At 48.7% G+C, this 24,975-nt stretch overlaps 1 protein-coding gene across 1 annotated transcript in view; it reads right to left on the reverse strand.

Annotated features, from left to right (window-relative positions):
* Positions 1-4,518: 4,518 nt before the first annotated feature.
* The window catches only part of LOC128725786 (netrin receptor unc-5-like), a 47,391-nt gene continuing 26,934 nt past the window's right edge, over positions 4,519-24,975 (reverse strand). Inside the window, exons 8-11 of the mRNA XM_053819556.1 lie at positions 20,253-20,378; positions 11,432-11,762; positions 6,312-6,418; positions 4,519-5,918 (exon numbers count right to left, since the gene is read on the reverse strand). Of these exons, the coding sequence (XP_053675531.1) occupies positions 4,519-5,918; positions 6,312-6,418; positions 11,432-11,762; positions 20,253-20,378 (1,964 nt within the window). The remainder of the gene's footprint in view (positions 5,919-6,311; positions 6,419-11,431; positions 11,763-20,252; positions 20,379-24,975) is intronic.

Raw genomic sequence — 24,975 nt, forward strand, 5'->3', positions numbered from 1 at the left:
GTTGGGATTGGTATGATTTCGTACTACAAGAAACACATAACTATCTTCAGCATCATTCTTTAGATGACTACGACATTAACTCACCCACGAAAGTCATACTGATGAGTGAAGAAAAAGAATACTTCTGCAGTAGTGGCCACTTAGCAAACAGGTTGATGGATAATTCTACCGGCAATGCTAACTAGAATGACAAACATGCGTTGCTAGGATGAAGGAGAATGATATCTGCGGCTACTATGCTTCGGTTGAACTTTTTTAGTAAACACAAACAGTCACCAAACAGAAAGATTTACTAATACCGACAAGAGAATTTAATAAATGTTTGTATTATACTAAACAGATAATTGAAAACACAAAAGCTAGTAGTAACAAGTGTAACGGTTTTTGCAGAAAACAGATAAACCATGTGTGTATAACACTTTTAAAACCAAATGCACAACAATATAACTCAGTATGGATGAATTTGCGAGTGGCATACAACCGTATAACAATAGAGAATTCAAGATGTATAACACACGGATGAATAGCGTTACATGCGTTACAATGGTTTTAAATTTTGAAAAGTGTATTCAAAATCGCAGCTATCTGTGGTTCGGATAAAATAACAACAAGGATAGAATTATTTCGTATAGTTTTGGATTATATTTTATAACAAATATATATATGCCTCCACGAGCGGTATATTAGCGATATATATATGTATCGTGATGGTAGTTTTTTGTTCCTTATCGAGTACACAGTTATGGGAAACTACTTACACAAGAATTCGAGAATATCTACACATGTTTTTCATGATTACCAGAGCAGGGGAAACGCATGTCTAGCAAACGTCGCCGATCGTCCCACGCGCCCTACAGTACGGGCGGACAAGTGCGCCCGGTCCCACCCACAATGGCGGGCTCTGACCACGTGTTCCGGTTCACTACCGATGTCGATTTAATTATGCTCCTCGTGTGCCAAACGCGACGCTCGTTACGCTTCGATTGCTGACGGAAGCAATTGCAAAACGTTGCCTATTTATTTGCACTATTTCGTGTTGCTATTAGTCTGATGGCACCGTTGGCCCGCATGCACGCACAATTGCATCCGTGCCTTCGCTATTTTTTTCCCTTCTTCTCGTTAATCGCATTCCATCGGCAGCCCAGCTATGCATCTGATGCACCGGTGCGCTTGCGGACACGCTTGAAAGGTGCATTTGCGGTGCGAGTGTGACACCGAGCCGGTATTTAATGTGAAAATATTATCATTCGATACTGTCATCGATTATGGAAAATCGTTCATAAATCAATTCCCTTCGGGCGACGCCGAGGGGGGACCGGGTTTTAGACCTAATGGTTTCCCGGACCCGCTGATGCCGAACGGCCTTCCGGCCATCGTCCGCCCCGGTAGCTAATTGAATACATTTTAGCTGAAAAGAACGCGCAAATGCACCGCAGAATGAACTCGCTTTTTGTTTTACCCGCAACTGCATATTAATGGTGGTGGGGCAGTGAAGTAAAAAAAAACAGTAAACAAAGAACTAGACATTTTCAAATGCATCATCACCCTCGCATTGCAACATTTGAGTTACGGTGCTTCTGCACAATCAACACAATGCGCAAAGGGATGGCAGATGGACTTACACACACACACACGCCACCCACATGCGCACGTTCACGGGAGAAATAGCAACAACAAAAAAAAGGCAAACAAAGCTGCAAATTCATGTCCTTTCCGGACGCGGTATGTCCGCGTTGCAGGGAACACCCAACCGGAATGTATGCATTCCGCAATTTATTGACAATTTATGCTCATATTTCTGCCACCGGGACGCTTTGTTTTACTCATTGTTGCATCCTGCCATCAGTGCAGCGGGTTGCGGTTGCGGTACCGAATGCGCGGTGCGGTTTTACAATTAATTTCGTTTCCAGCTGAGTTAATTGCCACCACCCGGTCGGTTATAGGGTGGATCGTTGCAGCACGTGTCCAAGGACGAACGGAGGTGGAACAAAACGCCACCAGCACATCCGGTGGTCTCCCGGGAACGAGGCTGCGGGCCCGAGAAATATGATGTTTGAGCCTGAAAACAATGCCACCTTATCCTCGCGGTGTCCTTTTGTTTTGTCTCCCGGTCGGGGAGAGCCGTAAAGGACACGAGCTCTGGGTGCGGAACCGCCCTGTGTGAAGGACACGCTAAGCTAACCGACCGGTTCGTTCGTTCGTTAGCGTGTTTATTCGGAAAAAAATGTAAAAAAAGCGAGCCAGTGGCAAGTGCACGCGCGAGAGAGAAATTGCAAATGGTAGAAGAACAGAAGTGGGGTTTAAAAATATTTTCCCTTGGCACTTGAATTCTTGAAGCTTTCCGTCAGCATCCCTGCCGGGCCGTGTGCCGTATCCGTGCAAGGACACACGTGTGTCACACGAAAACCGCACCTGGTTTTTTGTTGCTTAAATTCTACAGCATCCTCCCAAGCATTAGTTTCTCACCGTAATGCGCGAAAGGACATACGTTATTTCTTTGTTTATACACACACACATTTTGTTTGTTTTGAACGCTGCCGTTAAGAGTGAGAGGGTAAACATAAAACACACAACAGTGTACGAACCGTTTGCTCTTACATTGCTACGGCTTAAACGCTAGTATGGGGAGAGCGTGGAGCGTGAAGGACATTTTTCGTAACACTGGAATTAGTACGTTCGCGTACGTGCTGGCCGCGTGCCAGGACGGGGTTTTCACTTTCAAAAAACGGTGGCTTAGAACAATCGTAGAAACTAGGGAAAAAGGCAATTTCATTAAGTTCGGTCGTCGTTTCGATCGTCATACCCCGATCCACTACAAATTAGACAACTAATAATTGTTCCGGCGCATCCGTTAACGCTTCGTCCATCTTCAGGACGCCAGGGGAAAACAAACACACACACGCACGCGTGCAGGAAACGTAAAAGGTGGGAGCATATTTTGAATATTTTATCACGTTCCCGCGTTACGATAGACTTCTAATCCTAGCACGACGGCGATGGGAACACTTTCACGCATATGATGCGCTTCTTTTTGCGAACAATTCAATCCTTCCGTGCGGATGGGACGATGCAGATGGAAAGGACACCATTTTGGTCGTTCGCAGTGCTGTGCTCGTTTCGGTGTCACTCCGTGACACGCTTTTCCTGCACCTACACACTCACGCATACGCATATATCCACATTCAAGGTACTGAAACTCAAACGGAAGGAAAAGGAGACGTTAATGCGCTAATGTCTCCTGACAGCCCACCAGACAGGATTAAATTACACCTTACACACACGCGCGTGATGATACGCCACCGTATCGCTGAGGCGCTCACTCACGCGAGTCGGGATCGATCATCGATTTGGTATTCGTTTAGGACGCACCTGCACGGCGTCACCTGGAAAAGCGTCGATTTCGGGCGACGCTTCGTTTTTCTCGCCATCGCACGGTTTAAACTAAGCGTAATTTTCCTACCTCGCTACACAAATTCGATCAGTCTTACGTATTAATTCTATTGGTTTGTTTCGCTCCCGTTCGCTTCGCACTGTCTCGTTTCTCGTTTCCAGCATGCAAAAGGACACGCGGCCGGAAGAATGAGTGGCGTTTAGGGCGAGGGTGCGGTTTTCCACGCCGAGAGAAAGTGGTCTTCCACCGAGAGATGGATGAGATGTCTTCGTAGAAGAAGGAGCAAGAAGTGGGTTCGAAAACATCGAGTTAATATTGTGTTGCGTGATATGGTGGCGTGGTTGCGTTGCGTTTGGTTGATTGGCCACGTGGCGTACGCGGCGGTTACAGTGCTTGGGGTTTTGGGAGGTTTTGCGACTACTTCTCGAGACTGATTGTGTGGTGTGTATGTGCAATAAAACGTCTTACACAGCACAGGAGTAAGGTAGGTTAGTGTGAGAAACACGACCGACAGGAGCCTCGCGTCTGTAGCTCGTCTACGTCCACGTATCCCGGTCTGCTTCCGGTTCCGAAACACCATCAACCCCGGAACGAACGCTCGCTGACCTTTTGCTGACCGTTCGTGGCCTTTGAACCGGCATCTTCACCGTGCTGCACCGGAATGCATGCTGGCACATCGCAATGCAACTGCAATCAGTGATCAGGCTCGCATCCGAGCCGTGTCAGCGTCAGTAAATGACATCCAACAGACCCATCCAATCGTCGAGCGCTCTGGTGATGGTGGTCGTACGATGGAAGGGTAAGATTGCCTGATTGCCTGAAACCCGGAGACCATTGGAACGACGAAGAAGCGCATCGAAGTGTGACCAGTTCCAGAGCGAAGGAACCTCGCCTGTCAGTCATGCGCAAAAAAAACAGCACAACAAAAAAAAAGCGTCCCGGTGGCTGACGGCGCGGTGTGTCCGTTTGAGAGATAATGAATTATAAATATTTATAAAGAGTGACTTGACCTATATCGCAGCCATCGCTTGGTACTCGGTTACGACCGCGGGCGGTGACTTCCCCCAGGGTACGCGTGTAACCATCCGTCGCCCTAATGAGCCCTGAAAAGGGTAGCCACGCGCAACCTACAACCACGGGGCCGGTGGTTGAATCTGTTCGAGAATCGCGACCGCATCCGGACGCTCCATCGTTCGGCAGATTTCGATCAGCTGCTGTACGGCGTTCAGCTCCCGGTTGCGGCATTCCCACAGGTCCAGGATCTGATCAGTGGGTGATGGTCGTGTCGCGAAGTACGTCAGGTAGCGATCGACGTTCAGATGTGCCGCCAACATGCGCCAGTCGTTGCGCTTCTGTGTGGGTGGATCGAGACACCGGCACAACTTCCGCTTTACGTCCTTCGACAGCCGGAAGTGATCGGTCGATACGACGCTGGTACGATCACCCGATCCAGAACCCACACTGCACACGGTCATGGTTTCGAACGAGCTGGATGAATGCTGACATTGGCCATCTTTCGGTAAAGGCGTGAATTCCGTGATGCTAAGCGTGGCTGGTTCTCCACCACACCCGAACCCATCCAGTGGGCCGAGGTCCTGTGAAGCTTGCACCTCAATTTTAAAGTCACACTTATCGTGCTCCGTTCGGCAAAGCCGGAAACTGCAGTGTAGTGGCGTATTGCTACCATGCCACATGTGCGCGAATGGGATCGTCTGCCGTTCGCTGCCACTTTTCGTACGCCAACCACCGACACATCGCATATCGATGCTAAGACCATGTCCAACGTCGGCGAAGTTTAGTACTGAGCTGCGCCCTAACAGGACACCACCGATCTCCTGCTCACAGTGCCGACAGCGCTCCTCCGCACCAGGGTTATCCTCGACGACGTAAATCCGCAGGTTAACGTCGGAAAACTCGGGCACTGTTGAAGGTCCACAGATGAACAGGCGCAGCTTTTTACAGGCCACACGTTCCTGCAGATCGTTGGCGGACTCACCCACCAGCACGTACTTGCCAAAGGTTTCGGTCAGGACATACGCGTACCGCCGATCGATCTGCACCAATGCCGGCGTGTTGATCGTCTCCTCACCGATCGTCACGACCTTACTCCAGGAGGTAAAGTTATCGGGTGCACTGTATAGGGAAAACACCCAGTTCGAGAGGTTCTCGGCGCAATGGGGCAACTTCATGACGAACGGTTTGTGTACCTTCGTGTCGACGGGACCACAGAACACGACCGGGCTCAGATACGTCGACCGGGGTCCTGTCGGTAACGGTACGTGATGTTTGTCGTCACGCACGATCGACAGGACGACGTTGTGGCGCTGATGCTTCGGGATGGCTCCTTCCGGGATGAGTAGTGCCGTCGAGTAGGTGTTGAGCCGGAGTAGCGCACCTGCAGGAGTTAGTGTCACCTGCGTGACTTCGGAGCTGCGGAAAGCGCCTGAATCCTCGACAAGTGTCGTCGGTCGGATGGCCGGTGAGCTGTTCGGGAGCATCGGTGCCTGATCGTACGTGGAGTCACCCGCTATCGAGTGGAGTGGAGAAAAAAAAAGGACGAAAAGGAAGCAAAACATTAGTATCACCTGTAACTGTCACTGTCATACCTGACAGTTCGCACACGTGAACACCGCCTACTATGTACTGCTAGTACAATCAGTGAGACGGTGAAAAAAACAAATTCAACCACTCTCCTGCTGTGCACCGAGACCTCCTCACCCAGGTCCACACACGTCAATCAAAGCGGACGTCAAATTGAAACACAACCATTTTGCGTTGGCAAATTGATCACGATTAATCGGTTTGGCTGGGGTGGCGAGACCTCAGGGCAGCTGTGGCAGGGTGGTGGGTTCGATTCCTCCCCCATCCCAAGAGGGCTCTAACCCTTTGGCATTGGTGGCGCCAATCCGCGGCTACTCACATGTGTTGGTCGATGTTTCGAGCGATTCCACGCTGCACACGCGCTTCGAGTACGTGGACGAGGAGTATGATTCATTGATGCTGACTTTGTCCAGCGGGTAGATGTAGCTGCGAACAGGAAACGGGCAAAAGAGATGCGAACATGAATGAAATGGCGGGCACGTGGTCACGACGGTGTGGCACGGGGCGCATGAAAAAACCCCATTTATGGTTTGACAGGTTTCGGGGTGGTGAGTACGCGCACGATCTGGCCGTCCGGGAGCAAAACTTGCACATCGGGAACGTGCCTGCGGTCGACCTTTTTTGTGTGTGTGTATCGAGCTCTAGTGTCCGCGACTCCGATCCAGACTCCGACCGATGGGTCAATTTCGGGCAGGCAGTGCGCTTTGGAGCCCATAAATTACGCTCCACCACGCGGACTCTCGAGCGCGCGCGCGCGCGCCAAAAGGGACAGAAAAAAAGACGAGTGTCGCGGTCAAATCGGCGCTGGACGCCTATTTTAGGGCTGGCTGTTTTTTTTTTACGGTTCCCTTCCTCGTGAGTACGAACCACAGGGCCACAGACCACCGTTCGCGGGTCAGGAGACCGAGATGTCGGACACGGCGGTAAACAAACGAGTTAATGGTAATGAGGTGTCAGTATAGTTGAATTATGTGACATAGATTAGTTCTCGTGAGCCCCCAGCGCCCGGTTGGCCAGTCAAATGATACGCTAACCTCACGGTGTCCGTTGGCGCAATCACATGCTCGAGTTTCGGAGGGTGGTTTCGGGTTTTAGGGGACAAAATCACGGGCACGTGTGCGCGGAGAGTCACCAATCGTTCGTTCAGCGGTCAGTTTGGCGCGTGGGAGGTGTCGGTAAAAAGTGAATTTGCATAAATCCGACGCGTGACCATCTAACGAACTAACTGGCTTCCCCCGTTTCCCCGAGAGAGTGAGAACGAGAGAAGGATCGGATGGGATCCGGTTTCGGAGGTTCCGAAATCGAAATCTGAACCTCGTCCAGCCGTCACTTTTCTGAGCTATGGGTGATTTAGTGTGGGGTTGATTTTGTTTCATCGGATTTCCAGCCAAAGATCGATGGGAACACTTCACACAGCCACACAACGGGCAAAACAAAAAAGGCAAGAAAGATGTTTTCCTACGCCACTCCGTCCGTGGAGACGTCCGTGTGATAATCAATAATTTTAATCGCCACTTTAAAGCGTGTTTCGCGTGCTAACGAGCCTCCGAAGCGAAAACCGCACGCAACATCGATCACCTGTGCCGAAGGATGTGAAATTAAGACACCCAAAAAACATCCGAGACTAGCGCTTTCCGGGAGGCTACCTGCCAAAAAAAAACATACACAGAAGAGTTGACGGGGACATTTCAGTCACGTTTTGCTTTAACGACCGGAGCTAGCTATATGGCAGTTACGCCATCGCGAGAGCGCCTCCAAAATCGGGTGGATGGCGCGAAATTCACCGACATTAATCACCGTAGCGGATCGTATTCGGAACCGCCGGAATGTGGCTTTTCTTGGGCGTACGAATTTGCACGTCCCCAACCGTACGAGGAGCAATATTGTTTGATTAAGACCTGAGCTCCTCCATGGCGAGCTGGTCCAGCTGGTCCACTAGCTGGCACACTTGACACCTCGTTGATGGCGCATTAGTCCCCATATGGGGGGGGGCTGAACGATCGCGGGTTGGGCGTTGAATTCGGGTCACGCTGCCTACACACGGACGGTTGGTTCGCAGGTTCAAAAAATGACCATTTCAGTGGACCCTCTCGTTTCGGTGGAATTAATTAGCTTTCGCGGGGACGATCACCGGACTCGCGACTTCCGCCAGTAATCAAATCGACGTGTCCACGTCCACGGACGAGCCCGGGCGAGGGCGTGATTAAAATGAATGAACCATAAAAAGTGCCGACCGCATCTTCACGGCTGGCTTTGGGAGGGGTGTTTCCGTTTCCATTCAGCTGCCCCGTTTCCATTCCCGAGCACACCGATGACGGATGGCCGTGATTACTCTATTAGGCGGGTCCGGTCTCGAGGTCCGATCGAGCAGGTTGGCGCGCTACGTAATTACGCGCGACGTGCGCACTTTATCACCTTCCGGCAGATCTTCAGGACCTCGGTGGCTTGTTGATGTCCAGCTGGTCACCAGGATGGCGAACCGTGGAACTAGCACGCATGAAAGCAACGCAAGTGCATCGATCTTACGCCGGTTGCGTCGGAGCGTATCTATCTCGCGGGTTTACCCGTGGGTGGGATGTGCCTTTTTTTGTGTGTGTGTGTGTGTCTTACGGCCCACCCCGGGAGGATCATAAGGCGTAATTGAGAGTGATAGACAACGCGCAGGAGTACGCAGGCACGCAAACACGACGCGGGGGGGACGTTCGCGCGTGATCGCACGCGTGGTAATTGGCCGCGGTTATTTACAGACGCATCCGTCATCGGGCGGCTTTTATGGCGGCTGTTTAGGTTCTGTAAATTTCTGCGAACGCGCCTCGCCCCGCCCGAGTTCGTTAGTGCTGATAATAAGCCGGGGGAAGGCGAGCGGGAGTGTTCTTGGGGGGGATGAACGGGACGGGGGGGATGCACTTTCAAACGCCATCGACGGTGTTGGCGATGATGGAGCGTAATTTAATTTATTACATGTTTAGAGCACGTCTTTTGTGGTGGAGAATCAGCCGGTGCGCCGGTCAGCAGTCCGTTGGTAATTGAGACGTCGTTTACTGACCGCCTTCCAGTTCTTTTTATGATGTGCACTGGAAAAGGACACAAGGGTCAATACCGGTCTGACCGGATGTGGTTCATTCAATGGCCATTCCAAGATACTCGCTCACTGGGGCTGTGAGTGATTAATCTATTAGAGACGGTGTTATTGTCTTTAAACGTCAAAGTAAGAAAAAGCCAAAAAAAAAAGGGTAAAACCTCCGGCAAGGTGTCAAATGTCAAACGTCTAACGTCTTAAAGTGTGTTTCGCTTTAACTGGAACACGTCCACGACGCGGCTGGGTGAAATTACAACGTTACTCACGCCCGACGCTTCCACAAACCGGCCAATTGCAGAAAAAGGCAATTACATTTCCTTGCGTCTGGAACCTCTTGGAACTCTTTCCCCAGCCAACCACGTGACCACCCACCACCGAAAGGGTCGATCCGGTCGATAGACCAGACCAATTCCACAGCCTACGTCGACTCGCGGGCCGGTACGATCGAGGCAGGCGAGGTGATTTTAATTTAAATTCAAATCGACTCCAAACTCCAAACCGAATGCTTACGACTCATTTATTTCTGTCACAGGGAGGGCTGGCGTTCCGGTGACGGGTGGGTGCGTTAAAGGGTGGGGGGGTGGGCGAAGAAAAGGATAGAAATCAAACACGTCTCGGTTTGGAAAGGCCGCCGGTCACGGAATTTCCCAGCCAGTGGCCCGTTACGCCCGGTGCATCGGAGCATTCGTTTCGCGCCAACGCCCGGGCCGGTGTATATCTAATTAAAGTATCTATTTGTTCGCGCTAACATGCGATCCTTCGGTCGGCGGGATTAAGGCCAACACAGGGTGACTCGCGGGCAAGGGAGTCAGCAAGGAGGTGGGTAGAAAAAGGTACAAGCTTGACCGTTACTAAAACACGGCTAATTTGTTTTTATTTCTCGCCGCTTTATTTTGCGCCACCCGTGTCCTGGTTCTGGCCGGGACCGCCATGGGTCAGGTTTGTGCAGCTGCGTTGTTCAATCCCTCGTGGCCGAGGCCCGACTTCGGGACAGATTAATGCACTGCATCCGCATGACAAATGTCGCAATTACGCCCGTAAATTATTATTAATTGAATCAGTTCACCGAGCGCGCAAGATTAGCGAACGGTGGGCGGTTGGGTGAATTTCTCACGGTTACAACCGTCCCGGGTGTCCCAAAAGGATCGGCCGACATGAGAAGTAGCTCAAAAACAACGAGACAGAACGCAGCAGAACTGTTCCCTAGGTCAGACCGTGTCCCCAATAAAGCGAAGGGAAACCGGGAGCACGTTCGCTACCGTTTATTGTAACTCCTGTCGCGGGGGACTCAGCCGGGCGCATTATTGCCAGTGTCTTGAGCCGATGAATTACGACAGCGCAGGCAATTGAATGCCGTTTATCAAACCGCTAAATGGCGCCAATGTTGACCGACAGGAATTGTGCAACGGGTCGGCTCGAAGGCAGCCAATTGAATAATAATCTCCAACCGGCCGGAATGACGGGCCGGTTTGATGCAAAGCGAGGTTTCGCGAACCTTTGGCGATCCCTTTTAAGCGCGACCGTGGAAGGGTAATTAGAGAACCGTGGGCCGTGGGTTGGGAGCGTTGGCGCCTTCCTGGTTTGGATCTTCCGGCACACGGGATGGGAACTGTCGCCAGTGGCCAGTCATAATTCACATCCACCCTTCAGGCTGAAGGCGTTTTGGTGGGCCATTTTCAAGGCCTTCGCGTGAGTCGGTTTGCGTCAGAATGGGGGATGCACTTGAGTTGGCACTCGTCCGTTTGGCCCGGTTTGGTTTAATGTCATACTTTTGTCGATGTTTTCACCGACGGGTACATCATGACGAATGGCCTCGTCCTTTGGAGCTGGCAATAAATCAAACCGCGACGCGTAATGGCTGCCAACCGGCACGCCGAAAGGCGCCCATAAATTGATCCAAATTCCTTCCGGGGCCGGACATTTCTCGGTCGGCAGATTTTGGTTGCTAGGGTGGATCCTTACTGTGGGGCGTGAACGAGATTTTGCCCAGCTTCTTTCAATGCTCTATTTATTTTTTGTTGCATCCCCTTTCCGTTGATGCTCGCCCGTGGGTGGGAAATGAACGAAAAAGACCATACCCGGGTAATTAGTACGTATTTGTCGTGTCGGAAGCGAAAAACGGAATCTCACGCAACGTAATTGATGTGCAAGGGTCGGAAGTGGTTGGAGTTTCGCAAAAATTGAAACCCACCCTCACCCGGCCGATGGGCGGCCGTTTATCGTTGATGGTGGAAATTAATCACACGTCCTTTTTGGCGAACTTCGTTCAGAGTTCGTTCGATTTTTTGGCCCCTTACCGCCCGCAAGATCGATCGAAGCCACAAGCGCAGAAAGCCTGCAGGGTGTGAGCGCTTACTTACTTATTGCATAAATGGGGCACGTCGTAATGGTGCTCGGAATTGGACCGTGGCAAAGGCAGTGACGATTTGAGGCCCCCAATCGGAAGGGTTGGCGCTTGCTGCGATTGGTTTGGTGGGTGATGTGGCCCAACCGTCGGCCCTAGCAGGCTGCTGCCGTGCTGATGATGCAGCGAAGACTGATGATGATGATGGAGCTGGCCACCCGCCAGATGGGGCTGGTGGGGCGCTGTCAGCGGGTACTCGTAATTGATGGCTCCCGTGTTCTGCGTCAGGTCCGGCTGGAAATGGGTCAGCTTCTTGCTCTCGTTGGCGAAATACTCGGTTGGCATTTCTGTGGATGAGAAAAGTGGAGAAATGAGCTCTCGTTAAAGCAAATGTGCGACTATTGGGTTTTATTTTACAGCCATTTGACCGGAAGTTGAAAGCTCCAGATGTGACGCATCCTGCGTTTAAGGGCGTTAAGTAATCGAAGGCTCATTTATAGGACGAAGAAGCCACGGCAGCCCGACTCGATTGATGCTAATGAAAGCGAAAATTTTCCACCATTTTCCAGCGCAGTAAAACATCGCGGTTAAAGATGGATCAAAATCCGCCTTCTTGCTGAAAACTGCCGCTGAGAAAGTTTTCGATGAGTTCCGAAAGTGTGGGCGATCGTTGGTAGCGGCCAGTCAACATTAAAGCGCAAATGAATCGATCGTTCGCCTCGTGAGCCATCTGCCGCTGATGGGGTTTGAACGGGTGCGAACAGGTTAATTGCCCGGGCGAAAGATGAAAGCAAACTCAAATTACCCCAAATGAAGGCAATTTGAGGCGATTATTTCAAGCTTTTCGTGATGGTTTTGGTAGCTGTTTGCAAGCCTATCGAGCTGTTTTTCGGGTTTACATCGGTTTGTGATTGTGGTTGGTTAGAAATGACGGAAGTATCGCGAAAACTGCATTAGTCCCGCTAATGGTTGATTACTAAATCAACTTGCTAACATTTGTTTGTTTGACTAACAAACATGTGTGATTATAGCTCAGAGAAATGCATAAGGACAGTGTAGAGTTGATAAAATCGCCGATTGGAGGAAATTTCCATTTAAAAACCCGCAGAGCGAATGTTTGTCCGGCTCAGTTCACACCAACGAATGTGATGCTAATCTTAATGACATCACAAATCATGATTCGGCCACTAATCAGCGAGCAGAATATGTGACCATTAGTGAAATTTGCGGGTCTGATTCGTAACATTGATTAAGTGGTTTATATCGAAGATAATGAGTTGTTCATGTTTTATTTTCGCTGAAAAAGTGTTTCAATGTTGAATAAATAAATCCCAACGAAACTCATTTAAAATGCAGTGTTAATTGATTAATAATTTTCTTTATCGAGATTGGAACAATAAAGGAAGGCAGATGAAGAGGTTTTAAGGAGATGAAAAAGAGACCGATAGAGTGGCGATAATTTTTCATCCCGTTTGGATTAAATCTTCGATTCCAAGCAACTATTTCAAGCCTTTCTAACGAAATGGAAGATATTATGCATCAAGTTAACGCTTAATTTGCATACTACACGTGCTCTTATTCATATTTCACCCTTATCAGATAGTCATATTTCAAATACGAAGAACTCCAAAGCACATGTGGTCGGTTCATATACAACTCGAAGCTCATCCATCATGCCTTTGCGATTGTCAAAGCGAACATGTTGAAGCATGAAAATTTACAATATTTGCACAGCCAATACCTCGGTCAAAGGTTTGTTCATTCTTACCACAACGTTTCACCGACTCTGTGATGGAATTTATGGCCAAAATACGGAGATAGTAATTCATCACTCTTATCACTCGACTCAATAAAACGTCATCAAACACGCCGGCACCTGGAACGGATTCATGCCCAACTTTAAGCAGGTCAGTTGGTCCCTTTGAAGGGCGCTACTCCACGTGCTTCTTTTCCCACTTGCAAACCACTATGCAAAACGAGATAATTAGCAGATCTCATTGGCACCAAGCACTCATTCGCTTCAGGCGGCTTGATTTGTGCGCCATCGTTCCCCAAGTGCGGTCGCTGCCGACGATGGGAAAGTTGTTGGCAAACTCTTAATTAAAGCGATACGTACCGGTGCTCGGGAAATGTTTCATTTCTGCGCGGCACCAGATGATGGCAAGTGGTTCATTAACCGCCGCAGGAAGATACTAAAGATGATATCAACCGCTTCATGCACCGACACTGGAGCTCGGTATCGTAGATCGCTTGTTTCCAGCGACTGTCAGGAGGCGGAACAAGCGGATTGCAAATGTCGTTTGCTCGTTGCTTGGGTTTGATATTTCGCTTTAGTGCTGCAGATTGTGCATCGAAATCATTTCCTCTCCACGACTCTATTGCAATCCGGAAGCCTCGTCAGGAAGTAATTGTTTTTGTGACGACATTTAATTTAACTTTTATCCGTGGGAAAAAGGCTTCTGGGAGCAAGAAACATTCCCTCATAGCAAGAGAACTCTTCGTGGATGATCGTGGATAAACCGCATCCCAAACATGATGAATATTGTACTCCAATCATTGCACTTTGTGTGTGACATTCCGTAAACCCACTAGAAAGAGCCCGGGTTTGTGAAAGTGGATCAGATTTAAGTCTTCAACAACCGATCATCCAGCGCTCCAAAAGGAACGTGGTTAAAGTTATCAAAGCGCTCTGTTTGTCTTAGCCCAAGCGTGTCTGCTCCTGTTTTCCTTTGTGGCCAAACTTTCCACTTAGCATCGGCAACAGCTCAGCACAATGACAGTTTGCTCGAGCGCGGTTTAAAGAGCACACGAACGGAGGCATCGCAGCGTAGAATTTAATTTTGGCTTCCATGGCGTCAAAACATTCCATCATCGCGCAAGACGACGCCGTCTCCAGTTGGCGGGATCAGTTTCGGTAAAGGAGTTGCCGATTCAACCACCGAAAGCAATCTCCCGGCGATTCCCGGGTGCGGAAACGTGCCATGGTCGATGCCGTAAGTAAACAGTATTCTCTCCCTGGAGCTGGAATCTATTTCACATCCACAGCCAACAACCATACTGGGGAGCCAGAATCGTGTTATTTTCGTTTATAAAACATGTTTGCTCTACACTTATCAGTTCAGCTTGCCATCGTGCGGATGAAATGGTGGAGTTTAAGAGGCCGGCGGCGATGTGACGAGAAAGTGTGAGGGCATTTTTTGTGCAACTAGTAGAAACCGTGCTCCATTCAGATCATTTTCAATTTAAGCCCCACAAGACATGCGACAGCTTGGGTGTTCTGATTTGTGTACATTTCTAATCGAAATGGATTAATACGCATGGCTTTAGTACCAAAAACGACCTCATCGGCAGCTGCATTTCGAGCGTTTTGAACTTATTTGAGCCCTACTCCTTCTTTGAAGTTTCACAATTTCTAAGGGGGATACTTGTTTGGAACACCTTCGAATCGATGAGCCTCACGAATCCAGCAGAACATACGAGTTTGGTGCGAAAAGTGTCTCGCACGTCACCCGCAGACACTCATTTGCGTTTTCGCCATTTTGTATGGAGCGTTTCGAAGCCATCATAAATCATCTGCAGCTCGGTTTTTCAAGTACTCAGTGCCAGACGTCTGAGCGGTTTGAGGAAGACGAAGTTCTCTTTCGAAGGAAGGGATGGAAGAACACGATCACGAATAGTCGTAGTTTGTGATCTGGTGGTTTGTCAGAATTAAACCATCATTAATCATTCGACTGTGAGGCAGTTCGGTCGGAGGTCGTCAAAGGCATTAAAATGACTGCCAATTTACAGCGAAAATACGCAACGAAAGCGGCATATCGACCACATCTCGATGGAAAATCATAACACAGGGTTTAAATAAATGTAGTTTCCAATGTCCTAGTAACTTATCGGAACCGACATAAAATACACTCCACGTGATACTGGACGGTGAGGTCGACCCTCAAATAAAAAGATACGCTCTTGATAATCCTTTCAATTAATATGCAATTTGTATTCAGGGTCTTCCGAATGGTAATCCCCTGCGAGAGATTGCCTAATCGGATTCTCACCCTCGGTCACGGCCAATCGTTAATTTCCCCAGCGAGATGACGAGTATTTTTGTGGGAGATTTCCAACGAACCGCAATCGGAGAGGACGTACGGTCCGGAACGATGGGTGGGAATGCCCCTGATTCTTTTTGGGACGATTCTTCGTTGATTGAAACCCTCGTTCGATAGACATGTTACGTGAAATTTCAATTACTCGGTCAAGGAGTACAAGCGGCTTAAAAATGTCCTTGCTAAGGGCGAGCATTCATATGACTAATAGACTTTACTAGTTGCAATAGCTCAGAAATATATGCACATTTTGCTACAGGAAAACGAAGAGTACAAGCAGCAGGAGTCTGATTTATGTCATCAGGAGTCTCGCTCAACATTTGCTGCATCAGTCAACTAAAACCATACGAGCTAAATGGCCGTCCAGCAACCAGCGGTTGTTCTGCTTTCCATAATAGCGCCGTTGGATGTCTCGGTCTCAAATGCAGAATAACTCGCGACGGTACAATGCGATTGCCCTTTACGAAACCTCCCTCTGGTTGCATCAAACGTAATCGCGATGGTCAGCGTGGCTTCTCGCTTGTGTTCTCGTCTGTCGCTGATTTACGGACGTTACTCTCGACCGGCATGTCGAACAGTAGGGAGCAGCACTTAGACCCTTTAGAGCCGTTCTATTTCGCGCTATTTACCCCGAACGCGATGCATTCTGTCCCTGGCACCAAGCAGAGGTCGTACGATGGAAGGGTCAAGGGCAAGGACAAGTGGCATTGCGGGATCTCGAACCGGAAACCTTCCTACATTCGGATCGTACTGGACGTGAGTTACGGAGGTGAATTTATTTTGCTACATGCGTCCACCTTCGAACAACTCGTGGAACAACTCACATGCATGCTGTGAAACCCCATCAAAGTAGAGACATTCGAGACGGGTAAATAATTATGAACATGCGCCGAGTCCACCGTCAAACGCTTCAGCAACCCGTTCGGTGGCTCTCTGAGCAACCTGTTCATGGCGTGGGATTATTATTAGATTGACTGTTAGTTAACACATGTGTCAGGATTTGGGAGAGTTTGACAACTTTCAAACCATCATCAATCACAAAACCTCACTGGTTCCGAACCGTAGTCGTAGGTGTTAAAGTTTTCGACCCGAGGCAAGCATCGATGCCGGATGTCGTCGTGTTCGAACAAAACGCCCAACTGGCCTTGTTATCCAACAAGCGATGAGAACAGGCATGCACAAGAGTTGCATATGTCGAGAGAAAAACAGAAAGAGCTGCCCGAACTGAAGAAATGACATTTTGTTCTTTTGCGGCTCACGATCAGGAGAAGTGTGGCCGAGGTTAATTTCTTAATTTTATGCTCACTTTTCACCGATCGGTAGACGATCTCTCGAACGAAGAAAACGACGTCTGACAGGCGTGAAATGACTAATGAGCTCCTGGGGGAAAAAGTGGTCACGATTTCATGCCCCACGGGACACACCATTTGCGGAAGTGGTCCCGAAGTTTGACCCTCAACACCTGGCAGAAGCGTTCAAAGAAGCTTGCCAATTCGATCGACGAGTGACGATGCCAATAAAACCTTGAAAACCGAACCGAACAGACCAATTCGAGATATGCAAAAGACGTCATAAATTGTACGTTACTTCCAAATTCGAAAACAAAAGCGTAAACTTGGCTAATGGATCCACGAGTGATTTCGTAGCGAGCTCTGGAATGTTAGTTGAATTATCATAACTTACGTCAGATTTATAAAGCTCTACTTTTGCTGCCTTTTCTTATCAGTATGGCGTCTCAGAAGCCAAATGGGAATCCATCGTTACGTTGTTAGCCCGTTTGGTTTATGTGTTTTGAGAGCAGACAAACAAGATCGAATGAGCTGCGTGGCAGTTTTCTTTCCAAAATCGACACGCTCATAAGGAGTGGAGGTTCAAAAGTGAACGTTAAAACGGCACTTTCTACGTCACGTGATGCTCGTCCTGGAAGCGTGAGCGGCTATGGAATTAAATTACGTCGATCGGTCGGGAGATGGAGACTGAGGTTCGATTTATGGTAATTTGTTCCGACGCCAGCTGGATCCGTCGGCGGGTTCTCCGAGCATGAGTCCTTCGAGCAGCAAGGCTGACGAAAGCGTGACGTATTCCGTTCAGATCGTAGTTCTTATTTGACTCGATTCTTATCCAATGCGTATCTCAGCGAACGCTGAACGATTGATACTTTATGAACAGCCGACCCTTGAACGTGCGTTGTAATGAAATGCAAACATGTAAATTCAGTTAGTACGAAATGGGCGCCACTTGGGCGACTTATTAACTTCTAGACGCTGATCCAGTGCGGAATACTAAGCGCGTTTAATTGATGTATGTGTCGGCTTCGAATTCATTTGTGAACTAGTCGCAGATATAAATGGGTTGAGTAACTCGCCGTCGATATGAAATATTCATATCCGTGCAATCTATTAAAGTTGCACACTGGAACTCGGTATTGGCGATTTGCAAACTGTCTGGCGCTGTTGGCCTTGCAAACAGGGGATTAAAAACAACTCCATTCCACCGGCCAAGATCATGATCGACGTTAGTGGTACTTTACAAAATCATTAATAACTGTTATTAAAACGAGGCATATTGCTTCAATCAGCTTCTAAGCAGCCGGATCCGTCATCGGCAGAAGCTATCCTTCCCTTGGGAATCAATTGAAAAGTTGCATATTGAACAGGTTTATCGCTCGTGGGCTTGTTCAGCTGTTTGAAAAAATGACAAGTTTAAGCTCACCCAGTGTGTCGGCGGAGCAGAGCAATGAGCGATTTGCGTGCGACACGGAATGATGTCGGTTTATTAGACTCACGAGCTTATTAAGTTGTGCGAACCGGTGTGATGTACACACTACTGGCGCCAAACAATCACGGCATTTATTTTAATAAAAAAACCCGGAAAAACACCACGAAAACTCACCCCCGACAGGTCGTGTTGAGAAATTCGAACTGGACGAGGTGTGAAAACCCATGCTGCTACATTATGTTGGCTCGCATGCTCATGCCAGCGTGATCGCTCGGGAGCAATGGAGTGGGTCGTAACGCTTCGAGGGAAAAGCGTTGTTAAGCGAATAGCTTCGGTGTCAAAGGGTCACAACGGAACGGTTCGGTTCCCTTCGAATGCCGCTCGATTGATCGGTGCAAATACTCTGGGCCGTGGGGAGTGATTTCCCTGGACTAAGACCTGGTACCTGCCCGTTGGAAGCCCCCGAGAGAACGGTGTTGTGCTGTTGGGCAATCGTTCAGAAAAATCACTCGCTGGACCCCGAGAGGTCTCGCCTTCAACGTGCTGTCGAGCACACGAACGGTCGCATAGTTTGTGCAGGGAAACCCCAGTCCATGCGATGGCTAAAAAAAGAACCATTTAGCGTTCTTTGGCCGCGACTTGGGCACTGCTAGGGCACGGGCGCTGAAGGAATTATGTTTACAAACGAGTTTATGAGCGTTAGCTTTTCACGTCTGTTGGTGGAAAATGGGGCCCAGTCGAAGGAGTGGCCACGAGGAGAGCGCATGATGGAGTGCCCAGAGCCGCATTCGAACCGGGACAGATTCGTATTCAACTTGCACATCGGATATTTTGACTGCAAACGTGCGCCTATGGGCTCTATCGGATGCCACGTGGAAAGGTCATCGACGGAGACGGAGTCGTCTTCTGAAGGGTCAAACACTGGCAGGGAATGCGACCAGAGAACGCTCCCCACACGGCGTTGCGGTGTGATTTGTCGAGACCGTGGGGATGAAATTTATTGGATGACAAACCTCCCCACAGCAAAGAATGTCTTATATTCTGGCTTCTAATCCTCTTTTGCTAACATCGTCGCGACGTCGCTGGCTGGGAGGAACGTGGGATTTATTTGTACGGTATGTTGAAGGTGGCAATGAATTTATGAACATCAACAAGCATAAAGTCGGTGGAATTGGACCAACGGTACAGGTGCATCGAGCGGAAACCCAACCAGCTTGGGACAAAAGTGCAATAAAGTGTGCTGTGGGAAACAAACGAGGCGCTTCCGATGGTGCAAGAAGTGATTTAATTGTATGAAAAGGGCCTTATTCCAGGAGGAAACACAAGGTATGGCCTCCAGATTTTCCCGGGCTTGCGTTTCGCAGGTCGCAATTCACGCACAAACCTTCGCGTAACGTAAACAAACCGTTTAGGCCGTTTTTTCTCCATCAGCAAGTGCACGTGTGTGTAATGATGCGATTTGGGTGAGTATTTTACCCAGCCGGCGATTTGCTGACGGATGGAAATCCTTCGGCTTTGATGAGTGGTTTTATGGGTCTCTGGCTCGAATGAGAACATGTATCGGGTTTTCCACACAAACGCAAGCCAGTCAAATCAACTCCCATTAATTGAACTTCTCCATCATCCTGCAATCGGAGAGGAAGTTAATATTTTGCAGACCTTTCACTCGCCATTCCCATCAATTGCTGAGCTGGCGGTTGAGCAATGTTCAGCCTTTAGTGCATGTACTCAGCAGCAACAGCAGCAGCAGTTGGTTTGGATCTGCTTTTTGCCAACGTCACCGGGCTGGGTGTTTGTAATTTTCCCATCCGAAGCCGACCGATTCCAACCGTCGTTTGGGGCAGCAATTCGAAGCTTCGATTAGGAGCAGAATGGCCATCCGAAAGAGTACACTTTCTCCGATTGATTGGCATCCAGGCCCATGGTCATTTCGAACATAGCCCAACGAGGTCATAAGGTCTTACGCGATCGGATGAATAATACGTTTGCAGACGCAATGGGCGTCTGAGTTCCTCAACTTACCTGAACGAGCCAGATTATAGGCCGGAATTGTTTTCTTCCGTCGGATGACCTTCGATATCCCGGCGCCGATTCCGAGACAGAGGCCAGCGATCAAAACCACCCACAAGTACACGTGCCAGTTGGAATCTAGAATGGACAAAAGAGAAGAGGTGCCTATTAGCTGTCGGTAAATTATATCGAAACTAACTCGAAAGAGGCTGCTTTGCATCTCATGAATGGCGGCTACTTCCCATCAATCCGCAACAGCATTTGATCACCGCTTGACGTTCTGAAAAGAGGATGATGAATAATGATGTGCCACACGACGATACCGACACACTGAAATAGTAGCAGCGTCTGCATGAGGCTCAGACCGGTGCTCAACACCCATTTAACATATTTTACCATATTCATCAAATGCACACAAAAGAGTGAGGAAGCCAACTCGTTCACTTATTCTCTGGTGCAAATGGGTTGCAGTTATATTAGCGCATGGAAATCAAGGCGCTGCTTTCACACTGCTCTCACGTATGCAAAATGCACCCATTCTGAGGACCAACAACTATCGCTAAGCGAATTTTGATGAACGAAAAGTCATTGCCATAGGGTCGGGTGGGAAAAAATCGACACCATCCTGTGGCGTTTCGAATGTTTGTGATGTGTGGGTGTGCAATGCGACTATGAATTATGACTGGGGTGAATGAGGAAAAACAGGGTGCATTGACGATCGTCAGATGTTAGATGAAATTTCGTAGATTGGTTCGACTGTTGTTAGATAATAAACGCCTTTTCCACCTCGATACCATCATAGCCATGGTGTTGTTGATTAAATGTTAACATCAAATTATACCACGGTGTCATGGACGCGAAGAGAAAATTAATTAATTTCTATTCAAATATGTCTATCTGGTGAGCCGATCGATCCCACAAATGTTGCGTCCTTGCGATGAAGCGATCATTTTTCTATGATAAAAAGTAACATCAAATTACAACTGGCATGATGCTCTCTCCACCCTTGAGTCATTGTCAATTACACGAACGATAGTTATGGCGGAAGGATCACAATTTATGCACACACATGGAAGAGGAGTGCGTTTGTTTTTTCACAATGACACATTTCTGTCAAAGGCAGCCCTTAACGTCTCGGACGACACTTGATAAAGCACTCCTTCCAAAGACCCATTGACGGCATTAGAGTGTAATAAATTCATGGAACGCTACTCTGGCGGGACATTTATCGGACGTAGAGCACCTCAAAGCGAGCCCGACCGCACTCCGTCGTTTGCTTAGGGCACATCTGTGGCTCTCAGAAATGGATCTTCAACACCTCCGATGCAACGGAACTGCATTCGTGCACTCGTTGCACTTTACCAGCGAGTTGTCGTCTTGTTTTTTTGCTTCTCCTTTTGCCCTGTAATGTGTGTTTATTGGCTTTCGGTCGGATGTCACAACGCGAGCAAAGGCGACTTGTTTTGTACCGAATTCCTTTCGACACGGGCCAAAGTGAGCATGTGGAAAGCGAGCATCGGGAGATTGTCATTCGAAGCATGACGCCCGGGCGGACGACCTATGAGCTGCAGCTCGAGTATGGTTTCTGCTGTCACCATCACTTTGCGCCCGGCAGTTCCGTTTCTTTACTGAATTACTGCATCGCGGGATGGAGGCTGTTGCTTCGAAGGCGCGCTTCCTTCAATAAAAGTGTTTCGTTGTCATAAAAAACTGACAACTGCTGTGAAGGAAACGAGTCGCACAACCTGGTCGAGCACGCGAGTAAGACATGCTGTTGGTTCGTTGCGTTCACTTTCCACCAATGTACGATGCAGACAATTAAAACGGAGCCTTAGGAAAATGGGGAAAATTTCTGGATGCAATAACCGCCGGCGGCAGCGTTATATGACAGCGTTATTGTGCCTCGGCTAGGTTCTTCGTCTCATCGACCGGATATGAACCACGACAGAGACTTTGAAGCGTGACCCCTCTTTCGAGCAGGGTCGATTGAAGCTATTTTTACGGCCAAAGTTCACAAGATATAGGCGATATAAACGTGTCATTATGGGTTGTGGTGGCTTGCACCAGTTCCAGAGAAAGAAAGAGAGAGACTATTTGACCTTAATTGGGTGCATGTTTGGAGGGAATCGATAGCTGCCATAAAGGTTCGCCTTAATTAAACGATGATTTAACTCCAAACAGATGTTGTTCTATCCAGTGGAATGTTGGCTTAAACTGGTTGTTTTGCGTTTACTTACCACAAATTGATTAAAACAAACGTTTACTTTCCTATCCCAATAGCGCTTTAGCAGCTCAAAAGTAAGCGTGTTGCTTATCAACGGGCTTGCGGAAGTTCTTGCCAACTCGTTTTTTGATTGCAAAATTGAAACAAAACTGCTTGCAAACGTTTCTAATCACCATCTGGGGTGTAAGCCTTCAAAGGGCTATTTGCGCTGCCGGAACTCTTTCGTCATGGCAAGTGGAAGCCGACAAATGCCGATACGTTTGCAACTACGCGTGGAAATGTGCGTCATTTTTGCAACATTACACCATTGATCAGCATTTATTCAGGCCCCATTCCAACACTTTAACACACCAATGTAAGTACGTTGTTTCGAAAGGGCTCTCCTCGGGAAATGGCAAATAGAAAGCGGAACAAGCAACACCAACTAACGGTGTGAAATGGAAAGAAACAACACCGCCATGGGGCACTGTTTCGATTCCCGATCGATGCCGGATCATGTCAGACGGAAGAGAGCATTGCAAAAAAAAGGGTCTCACTCGCGAACCTGTGAACCTACAATAAAATGCCCATGGCTCGTGGATGCTGGACTTCCACGGAACTTTAGCACAAAGTAAAAACTGCTGACGAGCGCGAATGTGAGACAATACCGCCGCGCGATGCACACAAACAAACGCCAAATGGCCCTCTGGCCCTCGGCGAAGGGAAAGCCCGCGTAATGATATTTGCTGGAATATGTCACGAGCGCCTCACCGAGGGCTTTTTACTGGCTCGCATCGACCCATCGCCCAGCGTCCGGTGCGCTTTCACGTTGCGACGCAGCGGATGATAAATTTTATGGATTTATGAGGCGAAATTGAATTATGGGGGGATTATTTGCGTGCCCTGGACAAGGGCGCCGGGATTTGGAGCCATTCTGCGCCATTGCGTGCAATTCTTCTCTCATTCGTGGGGATGAAACTTGCCCTGGTGGTGGATCCCTTGCATCCCTTGGTAAATGAAGAGGGCTTTATTGGGGGCTCTAACGTTGGCATCTTTACGCATTATCACTCGGTATGAGGCCAGACACGATTCAGGAAGTAAGCCATCACTTCAACACGTAGCGTAGATGTACTTCAAATGGCATATGGTTGAGAAATTCCGGACCTATCTCACATGCGGAAGTATTCTCCCGTAGCACATCATTTCATCTTCTTCAGCAGAGACTGAACACGCTTATTTCATCAGCACCTGCGCCTAATAACGGTCACAGAGTCACAATCTTTCTTCGCCAAGTGCCAAATCCCCAACAGAGAAACCCCAGGAGATCAAAAGCCCACAAGCCAACGAGCCTTCGAGAGGATTGAGCGGCACCCTGGAAGCTAAAACTCCATACCAGACGGAACGACTCGTTGGATAGGCTTTATCTATTGCCTAAATCATCGCCGTAGGGTCGCGATCCGCGAGCGAGTGTGCGCAACTCTTCAAAGGTCGCCTACGGTGCGGCCTTCTCGGCATTCGAAGCCATTCCGGGGGCGTCAGAGCCTCGCGTCTTCACCTGGTCTACAGGACTCCGTGCCATTCTCAATCTCGTCGCAGTTCCCTCACAACTCGCAGACAGCTTTCCACGGTAATAAACAATAATAGACTGTTACCTGTCTCGTTAATACCTGTGTCGATTGATTAAACGGTGGAGATTAAATTATTTCGCTGAAGGTTGGCTCCGGGATCGACCAACGTACGTTCTCGTCGTTCGCCGAGCCTCGTAAATCAGCTGTTTTAGCGGTGTGTCTCTCTCGCGAGGTCTATGTTTGTGTTTTGTGTTGACCGCCTCCATGGGGTTAATTTGGACACTCGAAACGCTAGACCCAGTGAAGGGAACTGGAACGTGGTACGGTTTTGGAGCCCGTTGGGTCCGACTCCCCGGGCTTTAATCGATTCGAACCGGTCAATGATGGATTTCGGCTAATAATAGACCCCAGGCGACAGGCTTGGACACAGTCACGGTGTTTGCTCCGCTGGTCAATGATGATTTGGAGGCTTTTCTTCATCCCAGCGGGGCATTTTGGGCAACTGCGAACAATGTGACCATCTCGTGGGGCATTTTACGATCATTAGCCTGTGATCAGTCGTGTCAAACAACGCATCGAATGCATCATTGCTCCATGTGCCGATGAACTTTCGAGCGTTAGTCACAAGCAGATCGACGTTTCAGAGGGGAAAAAAAAACACCAAAACTCCATGACGAAATGTCCGGAGGGTAGCGTTTTTGCTGCGTGCATTAAATTGCACAACAAATAAACACCAAAATAAAAATCATCGTGGTTGCGAAATTTGGAACTGATTGAATGAAACTCGGTACTATAAACACCAAACATTTGGTCGTTGATTGAACATTTGCTGAACGTCGTGGTCGCGCCTACTTCGATTGGTTGGTTGAACAAACTCGCTCTATTTGTACATGGCAATGAAATGGAATAAAAACAAAACCCGCAACCCACCGAAATGGCCGTTGCAAAGCGTTTGATTGTTTGC

Source organism: Anopheles nili, chromosome 3 (assembly GCF_943737925.1).
Source record: "Anopheles nili chromosome 3, idAnoNiliSN_F5_01, whole genome shotgun sequence".
In the NCBI taxonomy this organism is placed as follows: Eukaryota; Metazoa; Arthropoda; class Insecta; order Diptera; family Culicidae; genus Anopheles; species Anopheles nili.